Source organism: Corvus brachyrhynchos, unplaced genomic scaffold (assembly GCF_000691975.1).
Source record: "Corvus brachyrhynchos isolate BGI_N302 unplaced genomic scaffold, ASM69197v1 scaffold29, whole genome shotgun sequence".
Lineage (NCBI taxonomy): Eukaryota > Metazoa > Chordata > Aves > Passeriformes > Corvidae > Corvus > Corvus brachyrhynchos.
In genome coordinates this window covers 664,849-676,721 of record NW_008240033.1, presented here as the reverse complement: position 1 = coordinate 676,721, position 11,873 = coordinate 664,849, and the positions used below count along the sequence as shown (strand labels likewise).

The following is an 11,873-nucleotide window of genomic DNA, read 5'->3' as shown; positions in this document are numbered from 1 at the left end:
ACCAGGAAAAGGCATCAGAGCCAGCTACAGAAAAGAACTCAGAATCCACCAGCTTTCTCTGCATCGAGGAGGTTAATATTTTAACAGTTACTCATTTTTCCTGTGCCCTGCTGGTACTTTGTTTGTTAAATAGTTTTTTTCACTTTCCTCCAAGAAATTCCTTTCATATTGGTGGGGGGAGGGAGTCCTGAAACCTGCCTTCTGTAGAGGAGATGTTCCTTCCAGGACATTTCCCCCTAAACTTGTCTCAAACTGAGACAAGCCTAATGAAGAGATGTAGGACACGCTTGGAAACATCTGCAGTGTCTTTAGGAGCCATTCCCAGAGCTGCTGGAGCAGCAGCTGTGGAAGCTTACGTCACAGTCTCAATGACAGAACAGGAGCTGAGCAAGTCACAGATGTCATTTAAGGGCAGGATTTATTTAAGGTTGAATGTAGGAATTTATCTTGGAAGTGGTAAAATAAGAGATTTCTCAATAATTTACCATTTGTACTTTGGCCTACACAATTATATTTTGATACAGGTCAAGAAATGTTTTCATTGGAGATACTGAAATACATACTGGAGTTTCATTGTTTATAATTTCTCAATGGGACCAGGGCTGGGACAATTAGTGCTAACATATTAAAGGCTTATGTACCTGAGAGGTATAAGGTCTTCCTACCTTACAATCTGATTTTTCCATTCCATCACTCTTCTATGTTGATCACCATGCTCTGCAAGTTTCTCTAGTTTAGATAAAAAAATTAAATCTTTGCAATAAGCAAATCTTCAGTCACCAAATGCCCTCTTGTTAATAGACAAATGTTTGACAGAACTGGATTCAAAACAGACAGAAGCAGCTTCTAAGAATATTAAAGAAAGTAAGAAAAGCAAACACAAGAAAATTTCAAGAGTTCAAAGCATCAATCCCAAAAGCTGGAAGAAATGCAGGGCAGTACGGCATCTTTAACATAAGGAATCATTTATCATGACACTTGAATGGCTGTGACAATACAAATCTGCCAATGTGGTATTAATTTACCCAATTTAAAGAACAAATTAGAATAAAAGGGTGTCTTGCATGTCAGATTGCTACAGTTATCCATGGCAAGGCAGAGAAATAGCTGTGAAAAATGCTCTTTCAGCAGCAGCAAAGGCAAGGTTACACAGGGTACAAAGAAGCCCCATTGAATACAAGGCTGGAGAATGCTCTGCCACAGAAGTAGGAAGATGTATTTACAAACACAGCATTAGATCTTCAAATCCTATCTTCTTCAATGACTTACTACATCTTTTATGTGGGGGTGGGTTTTTTTGCTGGGTGTGGGTTTGTTGTTGCTATTGGGTTTTTTATTGGTTTGGTTTTGCTGGGTATTTTTGTTTGGCTTGGTTTGTTTGGTTTTTTTTCCAGGACTACCATACACATATTGTGGAAATGTTTACATGGAGAAGCAAACTGCACCTCTCTGGGACACAGAATATGTAACCTGGGAGCCAGCAACAGTATTTAGCAGAGCTGACACATGCCCATTGTTGAGTGGAAACCTGGAAGCACCTTATAGCCAAAGCCATGGGGACATTTTGTGTCCTGGTGCAAACTTGCACCTAAAATAGCAAAATGTGATAATTTAAAATTCCCAAGTAAATTCTCTATTTCTTTCATTTGTTTCTTTTGAAGTGCTTCCTCCCATCCTGCTATTCTTTTCCAAGATCCTTGAGCCCCTGCTGTAACAGAAAAGGCAGCCGAAGAAAACAATTCTCTCAGCAAAGAACAAAAAGGGAGTTTTAATCCCATTCTTTATAAGTATTGGCACGTAAAAAAGAATAGTAAAAAATCAAAATGCAGAGATGGGAATATGTATTTGAGGAAACACAGGCACCAAAGTGAGGAAGATTTTGTTTTCATCCTTTCTCTTTAATCCCTTTCATACTATATTGAATGTAATCAAGCAAAGTCAAGCCAATGAAAGGTTTTATAAGGAAGGGACAGTTCCCATCTTCAGAAGTGATTGAACATATTAAATAGGATTTTTAAAACTTAGGGTAATTTCTCAAGTTCTAAGCAGAAACAAATGCCTGTGGCTAAAGTAGACTGCCTTGCTAGGGCCCAATATCTGACTCAAAAGTCAGAAAAAGAACTCAAGTGCATATATGTTTGGATTCATATGCATATTAATTAATTGCAACTGTTTTTTTCAGTTGAAATTATCATAGGTTAAAATGGTAAAGAAAAAGAAGAAATACTGCTTGCCCCAGCAGATACCAAGATTAGACATACTAAGTCTGGAATCTACAAACAAAAAATAGAGTCCTTTCCAGAAGTTACAGCAAGTTCTTTAACATAAATAGAGGCAGGTATCATGACAAAGGTAAGACTACATCAGTTACATTCACTGCTAATTTCTTTTCAGGAATGCATGAGATTTTCCTTCTGCTGAAAACAGCTGCATTATTTATTTAATTAGTATTAAAATACAAGCTATCTATAAAAAATTCAGCTCCTCAGCGTGTCTACCCTTCAGCCTGCTGCCCAGTGTAAATATGAGCCAGCTGGCCTGCCAAGAACAGAATGTCTACTTCAGCCAAGAGTGGGGAAATAAGCTCTGCTGATAAGGATAGGCACTTCCCAGTCTCCAACCTGGCTTGCTTATAACAACTTTAGATTTTACTGTATCACACTGTTGCTGGCAGTGTTGACATTATCCTCGTTTTAACAACTCTGCGGACAGCAAGAAGCCATCAGCAAAACACACTGTGGCTCTCAAAACCAGCTTCAGAGCTGTGAGCTGCTAGTGAATAGCAGTCTCTGTGAGAGCAGCATGATTCTGAATCAGTATACAGAGCCCCTGTGATTAATATTCATGATACATATCCCAGAATAAACAAGAGATGCCAGTCTGATTCAAAGCTCTCTGAAATTGATGGAAACCTTTCCATTGACTGCCACGGGCTCTGGGTCAAGCCCCAAGTGTCCAAGTGTGTTTTTACCTTTTAAAAGAGAAGGAATTCACTCTCCACATGTTTCAGTCCCTCACATTTATTGTCAGCAACCCTCTGGCAAAAAAATGCCTTTCTCTGCAGTAAGACTCTCACTGAAGCCAGTAGGAGCTATATATACAGAGACTGAGAACATAAACTCAATGTAAAACCAATTCTGGAAAGAATCTTGATTTTGAAACCACACAAGACAAAATTCAGTGATAATGAGTGTTTCTTTGTAAGAAGTATAAAATAACAGAAGATTTTGTATACCTGCAGGTTAAGAAGAAAATTTTCAATGAGGCACGTTGAACCTTCAAAATATCACATTAAAAAAAGCCCATTCCTACAAACCTAATACCATTATAACCATCTTCCTTAAACACTGTAATTATATCCTTCAAGTGTAAGTACCCAAATGTTAATTAAATATGGCCACCTAAATTATTATATGCAAAGATTTTTTTACTTATTAAAGGAATTTAATACTACTCATAGATGTCTTTGTTAAATGCAGATTGACAATCAAGTTAAAGAATAAAACCTCATTTATTTTTATGCTACTTTATAAATTTTCTGAAGCCCAAGTCCTCTCAAAATAGTGTACAGTAATTGGATTAAAACTACTTTCAAATACTTTCCACCACATCTTTTACATGAAACACCTTGCAAAGCCCACAATGTCTATATAATCATTTTACAGTGATTATCAAAAAAAATACTAAAGAATTTTAAAAAGTGGATTGATATGGATCCTCCTCCCCAACCAATGAAATCCTAGCACCATACAAAATCTCATCATTTAAAATTGAGTGCTGGTTCTCCTTCTCTCTCTTTCTCTCTTTTTAGTAACCCAACAAATTATTTTCCAAAGCATGACTGTTAATACAGATTGGTTTCAAAAGTAGTTTTTAGCAGTAATTTTTTTTCCTGCATTTTGCTTCAAGAAGAAAAATATGAAGTAAAAAAAAGAAAAAGGAGAAAGGTACAGGAAATAAAGTCCTAAGGTCAATTAACAGTGAGTCCCCACGGAGGCAAAAGTCGACATTTCGCGACGGATGGTACTGAATGGGGAGAGCTCCAGTTCTGTGGTGTACTCATTGTCATTGTCATCACTCGTCACTGTGGAAGACTTCTGGATGCACTCATCACAGCAGCAACAGCAACACTCCATAAAGGCCCGGCTGAAAGGTTTACAGAGACAGAACAGGAGAACTGGGGTAACACAGGACTTAAAGAACAAAAGGAACTGACTAATGAGATGGAGGAGGTCCATAGTCTGTCGAGAGACCCCTGTGGACATGTAGGCAGTCACAATGTTGCAAATGTTTTCAGGAATGATGCAAAATCCATATAAAATGGTCAAAGCCACCACCGTGCAGTTCATCTGACTTTCTAGCTGAATTTGTCGCTTGTTCCCCCTTGTGCAGGCTTTTTCTGCCCTCCTGATTTTCCTCGCTGTCACCAGGGAGCAGGTAATAGTGAACAGGGTAGGCAAACAAAAATAGCAGCCAAAGTACCACCAGAGCCGTGCCCCATCGTAAGTGAGAGCCAGCACGTAGATGGTGTCGGGCAGTGCCGTGGAGATCTTCACCACGCAGCGCTCGCCGGGGGGGCTGCCGCTGTACTCGGGCTCCTCCCTGGCCAGCTGGCGCAGCACCACCTCGGGCAGCGCCAGCAGCAGGGCACCCACCCAGATGACCGCCAGCTTGGCTGTCGTCGAGGTGCAGTTCTCGATCATCTCGTAATACATCTGCACGTTGGTGGCCGCACGAAACCGGTCAATGCAGAGAGCGCACAGTGTGAATGTGGTGACTCCCAGAGAGGCCACCTGAGAAGGAGGAAAGGAAACAGGTTAATACAGGTGCTGTCTGGGGGAGGAAAAAAAAACCATAGTGGAGAAAAGGGAAAACAAAATGAGAAAAAAGGGGTGGAGGGGAAGAGAAGCAGTTGAACACCAGGGTGCTGAGCACCATCAAAAGAAGCATCACAGACAGAACTTAGCTTCCTCTGCTGAGCTATCATCCAGCATGCATTCCAAAAAGAGTACATGCTTCTATTTTTTCGCCTACAAATTCTTATTCCAGCTTGGTGTCAACCTCTCCTGGAGATCCAAGCAAGCATCTGTGCAACACTGAGTGGAAAAAAAATACAGAGGAATTGACTAAAATTTTAAACTAAACTGTTCCCTCCCTCACTTTTTTTCTACGGGGTGTTTTTCAGAAAGATTGGTTCCACCACAGGGCTTGGAATTTTAAATCAAAAGGGGAGAGATAGGAGAGGCTTCCTTCAGCAGAAGTACAAACTAATGACCACAGTAAAAGTTCATCATGCATGCAGGGGATCAAAACATTAAACCTTCCATATCTACAAAACTCAGAAACCCTGAGGATTAGGCACCTACTGAACTAAGTAGGATCCAACAACTACTTTTGCGGACTTAGACTTTTAAGTGAAATTTTGATCGGATGTAGGCACATAAAGTCATCCCCTACCATGAATTCAAAGAAATTGTATTTGAAATCCTCAGACTTCCAGAGCCTGTACAAAATTAACCTTCACTATAGTAGTTAGGCTCTATATAACCTATAGTCAATATTCCATCTAGAAAAAATTCAAGCAAGACCCAGACTTAATTTCATAGGAAACATTCTGTGGAAGAGGGTACTGTAGGCCAGGAGAAATGGAAGAAGTTTCATTCTTTAAATGATTTAAAGACGGATCAGACAGAGCTGTCAATTATATACTGTGAGGAACAAGTACAGAGCAATGCTTACATTCTCTAGCTTTAATAATCATTATTCTGTGCATGAACAGAAATCTTGTGCTGTCATGAAACATCATTTCCTATCATTTTATCCTGTTTATAATTCAATTTCCGAGAAGAAATTTGCAAGAACACTATACACATTTTGGCCTAATTCCATTAACAATAAATTCAACTTCAGTTCAAATTTAAAGCAGGATGCCCATTAACTTCAATTGGAGAAAGATTAAGTGCCCTGTTGAATTTTAATTCACTTATTTTCTTGGGTTTGAATACTTATGTTATGCTGAAAATATGTTGATGCAGAAGAAAAAAAACTAAGTTAAATAATATTCCTAATAAATGTAAAGAATGCTAACTTTTATCATGAACGAACCATATCTGTGCAATTAACTGGGAAATCTAAAGTAATATTAGGCAGTTCACTATAATTTTGCTTATCAAAATTTGATGTGCAATGCTATATTTAAATTTCATATAGACAGATTTTAAGAAATACTTTCTGAATTCCACCATAATATTGAAATAATAGTGTTTATGCATCTCTGAAAAAAGTTCTGCAAAGATATGTAGCACAATTTTATAAATGTATCATTAATTTCAGCCTTCAGTATTTAATGGCCATATCAGATTGCTAAAACTGACTATTACTCAAAAATATTAGGCACTTGGGCTTAGAACTGTAAGATGTTGGCTTGGTTGGAGAATTCTTTGAAGCAGCTTCCTAAAAGATGCAATAAGTAAGATGCAATCTCTTACTAATTAACTTGCAGAAATATTTATTAATGACAAGGCAGTACTGTAAACATTTTTAATAGGCAAACATATTGATTTGGAAGTTAAATTGTCTGACAAAGAAAGTTTGGTAAATACAGCAAAAAATAAAAACAATTAAGGAAAAAATAAATTTAAAGAAAAATCATTACAGGGAAATCTTAATGAACAGTGATAAACTTCACTAATGAAATACGATATTCCTGTATCACAGCTGAGAGTCAGATTTTTTAATTCAAGATTAGTGACTTTGTTTCCAAAACATTTAAATGTGTGTGCAGTCTTCAAATTTCTTAGTGGCAGCAAAACCTTTAGCCTTAACATGCAACATGAATAACAAAAGGGTCAGGACTCAGCTCAATACAATTATAAGAGACAGGGAAATAACTGAGATTTGGAAATTAATAGGGATTGAAATAAAAATCAGCAGAACAGAAGAAAACCTGATCTTTTGTACATTAAGATTTTCCCTTTCAGCTCTTATGTGAGTCTCCCCCCACCACAACACACACACTTGTTTTGCTTCAGCATTTCATTTCATTTAGTGGCGAGACACTGAAACTCTGCAACTGTTAGGGCTGGACTAATGAAAGAAGACATGTCTGCCATGAACAAACATAACCTACGGGGTTCCTGTCACATTAATTGACCAACAACTTGGAGGCTTAAAACAGGGAAATAGAGCAAGAGGAAACAACTAAGAATACTGGAAGGCGGCTTTGAAAACCCTCCTGTGGATTTACTGATGAAACGTGCTAAACAAAGACAGTGTCTCCCTGAAACAGGCAACAGTTTCTTATTTTCTGTAGATTAGCAGAGTTAGTGATGTGTTGGAAAAGCTTGCAAAAAACAAACAAGAACACTCAAGCAGATGATCATGGATTCACTCCAGCTGACTTGCTTAAATGCAGTAGAGCAATTCCAGGGTCGGATTACTTACCCCACACAGCAGACTATGAGCACTAGCCAGCAAAATCAATGGGTGCTGCTCAAAACCTACATGGGTGAGAACTGAGACATGCATTCTGCATGTTCACACAACTTCCGTTTAGGTGTGCTTCTTCATACCAGTCATACTAAGAGTTAAGCTGAAAGTGTGAAAGAATTCAGAGAAGTTTTCTTTTATCGTGCTATATGGCCTTGAAATAACTACAGACTTAAGATCGTTAATTTGACAGGGGGAAGGTAAAGCACAAAATAACAAAAAATGGTGCAAGGCTGCTCTTCTTGTAACAGCTGAGTGTCTGATATGCTGTCGCAGTCTTAATTCCACCAACCTGGCAAGAAATGAGGCAAGGTAAGGGCAGCTCAGGCTCAGTAGTTTTTGAGCATCATTTAGTTACGTGGTTTATTTCCATATGGTCCCTCTGAAGATTCTCCTGCAGTCTCTAGACATTCAGAATTTTACAACTTTCTCTTACTACACGAAATCAGAAAAGTCCCCAAATTTCTAACTGAATGACCATCAATCTGCTTTGAAGAAGTGGTGAAGGAACTCCTGCTTTGAGAAGATACCCACACCACTGGGCAGAGAGCTGCTGTTGAAGGTATTACCAGCTACAGCATACACCCACAGAGGAAGACATTGTTACAAAAGAGTCTCTTTAAATACTGTTGCTCTTTAAAAAGCACTGACAGGGTGAGTGGGCACTGTGATGCCCCTTCAAGACACTGCATAAGCCTTTGATCATTAGCTCACCAGCTATTAGTCAACTGTGTCAAAACTGATTTGGGGAACTGAGGCCACAGAGAACAACAGCAAACTCATGAAATGCTCAGCATAATTGCATCAGTTCTCCTGTCCATCCTTCCAACATATTAGTTCCTCTTTCACAAACTAACAATTACCAAAATGTTCCCAGGCCTTTCCTGGCCTGCCCTACTTCTTCTCCTGGCTGTGGTCCCACAGCTCTTGGCCCTGGCCTCCCGGAGCAGAGCCTCTGGCTGACCAGCAGAGAAGTATAGATGTATTACACTGAGTTATGGCTGTGGAAATAAGACTGAATTTTCTCCCACTAATTTCTAGTCAACAGGAATGAAAACCAGAAACAAAATCAGAAAAGGGGACTTGGGTGAAAAGATCAACGAAGACCAAATGCTGTAAGTGAATATAAAAGAGAGGTTGGGTCACTCCATCCAGTAAGACAAAGAGCAAGAAGTGATATTACTGCTATCTACAAAGAAATCTATTTTGAGACTTAAGTCAAAGGACAGTGAATGTAACAGAATGGAAATCAACTAGCTAAGAGCAACTCCAGGCTGGAAATGAGAGTGACCATTCTGATGGAGAAGTGAGTGGAAACAATGTTGACTAAGTTAATACTGAACAAGATAAAATAAAGGTGCTATAAGAAGTGGATTCTTCTACCAGCTGAAGCTGAATTTTCTAAGACAATATATTTTATGTTGATAGCAAAGAGTTTCTCAAAACTACATGGCACTCTTCCTTCGTTACAACACAAGATGGGTATTCAAAACATTTTCCCATTGTAATGGGAAAGCTGAACTACAGAAGAGGTTGATGACTACTATCTAAGCCACCTCTGAGCTATCAGTGACACCCTCTATATATGACTCTTTATATCCATTCCTGTTGTAGCATATAAGTAACTAATTTTTTCCTCAAGCCATTATAGTTTATAATTTTCTTATGGCTGTTCTACATGCACATCAAACTTCATAGCTTTTCAGTATGCTAATGCAACATACCAGGGGGGCTCCTGTAGATTTATAAGTTTTGCCTAAGATAAATAAATAAATTTAGCACAGATTGCAATACTTTTTTTTTGTGCTACTCTACACTTACAGTACAGAGCCCAGTAATAAGACCAGTCTACTGCAAAATAAAAGATCACCCCATTGCAAACAATTATGTAATATTTATCTAGATTCTGTTCCTTTAATTAAAAAGCCCCACTCCACTCCCCCCCCAAAAAAACCAACCCCCCCCCAAAACCAACCCAAAACAAACCAAAGAAAAACAGTCATTATTATGAAAGAACAAAAATAAATAAATATCTCTGTATTTCTTACAAGAAGTGCTACTAAACATTAACGGCTTTATGCATTAAAATAGAAAAAGTCACTCAGTGAAAACACTACTGTGATGTGGCAAGAATAATTCACTGGCTAAGAAGATCTGGGGCCAGGGTACCACTCTGACATTAGCAATTACCTTAGGCATCCCAAATAAAAATCTACATCACTTACCTAAAAGACAAGATGGTAATTCTGAAATCTACTACCATGGAGATGGTCCTACACACATGGAATAACAGGTACAATACTGCTGTTTCCTTTGTAGTACTATCAACATTCACATCAAGGAGACACAGAGCACACGTGCTTCATGTGATATTTATTCTTCTGTATATGCCAAGATATACTGCTCAGAATCAGTCTACTTCCATGCGCCGCTCTTGAGTTCTGCTGGAAGTGAAAGCCAACAGACTACCAGGGCACTGGAAACACTCATTAGTACACCACATGCTTATCCAAGGGGTTGGAAATATCACAAAACACAAAAGGATTTAATGTTTGTTCATTTCCTGTTTGCAATCTACCATGCTACCATATAGGTAAATTTAATTTTTTTTCTTTTTTGTTTTTTAAGAAACAAATGTCATTCTCCTCTGGCGATCAAGTTCTCATCACACTACACAAGGGACTCCTGCACTAATCCTTAATATTAACAATATGGAACTACTGCTAGAAATCTGCTTCTTCCTCCTTTTGCTGTCATATGGAGAAATGACATGCCAGTGTTCAGAGCCGAGTCAATGGTGCTGGGATCACAGATGCTGCCTTCTCCTCTCCGCACATATGTAACTTAAATATTACTGACCCAATTTTAAACCTACTCTGACACAAATTCATTTCCATGCTGAAATGCCACAGGCAAAGTTTAGCCAAAAGCAACAGCTTAGAAGACCCTAAGGACAGGATTTTCAGAGGAAAGACAGACTGACAGAACAACCAACATGGCAGCTATTATCATCATGCCATTAATACCTAAAGGGCAGAGATATAGTAACACTTTTGTTTTAAATAATTGTTCATTGTGTGATAAGCACTGAAGATATTCTGCTCAGTTAAAGATACATGTAGCCATTGCCCTAGAAAACTCTCATGATGAAGCTTTGAAACTGCAAACATCTCTGAGTGTCTTTGCCTATAACCCAGAGGACTCACTGGAGGTTCAGGAGCACAGCTCTGACTAGAGTCAGAGACACAAAGAAAATGCTGCACATCAAAAGACACAGAAAAGACAGATAATACACAGCTTTTACAAACTCCCATAAAAAATGTATTTGCTTCCCTAAAGTGAAACTTAAAATAGGGATCTCTTCTGACAGCTTTGGAAGAGGCAGAGAGTGGCCACTTTCTCTGTGCTTTAACTTACCTCTGTCAAGTAAAAGAGAGAAATTGGAAAAAGCCTCACCTCAAATTGCCCTGGAGGATCAGCTCCAGGGAAAGACAGTAATTCATATTTCAATCCAAATCAATGCTTTCCACTAAGAATACTAATTGTGATAGCTTCCCTGAGCTGGAACTTGCCCACCAGAAACAGGAGTGATGCCACAAATTCACTGCCAAAAGCACACACAGAAATTGGCCATCAGATTCCAAAGGCTTTTATTGTCAACCTGCTCCAGAATCACACCAGTCCCAAATGCATGATATGGTCCAGATGAGGACACCACAAACTTTGTCCTTCTGTTCTTTGTGAGGTGTATGGGTGTAGTGGTTTGGTCCAAAATACTCATTACTGAGTAATTACTGGGAAAGGCAGAGGGGCTTATGTTTACAACCACTGAATGCAGGGCAACTTCCTGCTCTGTGCTGGACTGCACAGGATGGTAAATCAGCCTCTGCAAACCCTCATGCTAGACCATTCCTCAATTCTAAATCCTTACTCGGCTAGAAGTAGCTTGATTCAATATGTTGGCATAGAATGTGATGCCTGCTTCCAATGACCCCCTCAAACACATAAAGCTCCTAGTGTAACCTCCAAGAGCAAAATGCCAACAACTCAAGCAAACTTCCTTCTAAAGCCCAAAAGGAGGTTTCTAGTCCTACCTTACAGAATCCATTTGTCATCTTGTGCAAGTTGCTCTGGGTCTTAAACAATTTATTTAATCTCTTCATTATTGGCTTTCAGCCTCAAAATAAAAAAAATTAACAATGCAACTTCATGTGACAAACAGTTGTAAAGTGTTTAGAAGCACAGTAACAGTACAGATTTTGTCTACATTCATATTTCTTTCTATTAAGGCCCAGCATAAATCTGTAAGTAGGGAAACTGGAACTATATTGTTCAAAAGACCGTGTGTGCTTTAAACAAAACCAAAAGGATTCCACATCAGCAGG

The 11,873-nt window shown here is 38.8% G+C and overlaps 1 protein-coding gene across 1 annotated transcript in view; it reads right to left on the bottom strand.

Moving 5' to 3' along the window:
- Positions 1-399: 399 nt before the first annotated feature.
- Positions 400-11,873, bottom strand: part of GPR37 (G protein-coupled receptor 37) — a gene marked incomplete at its 5' end in the record, with an annotated part of 15,088 nt that continues 3,614 nt past the window's right edge. The window contains one exon of the mRNA XM_008640981.2: positions 400-4,793. Coding sequence (XP_008639203.1) covers positions 3,975-4,793 — 819 coding nt within the window. The remainder of the gene's footprint in view (positions 4,794-11,873) is intronic.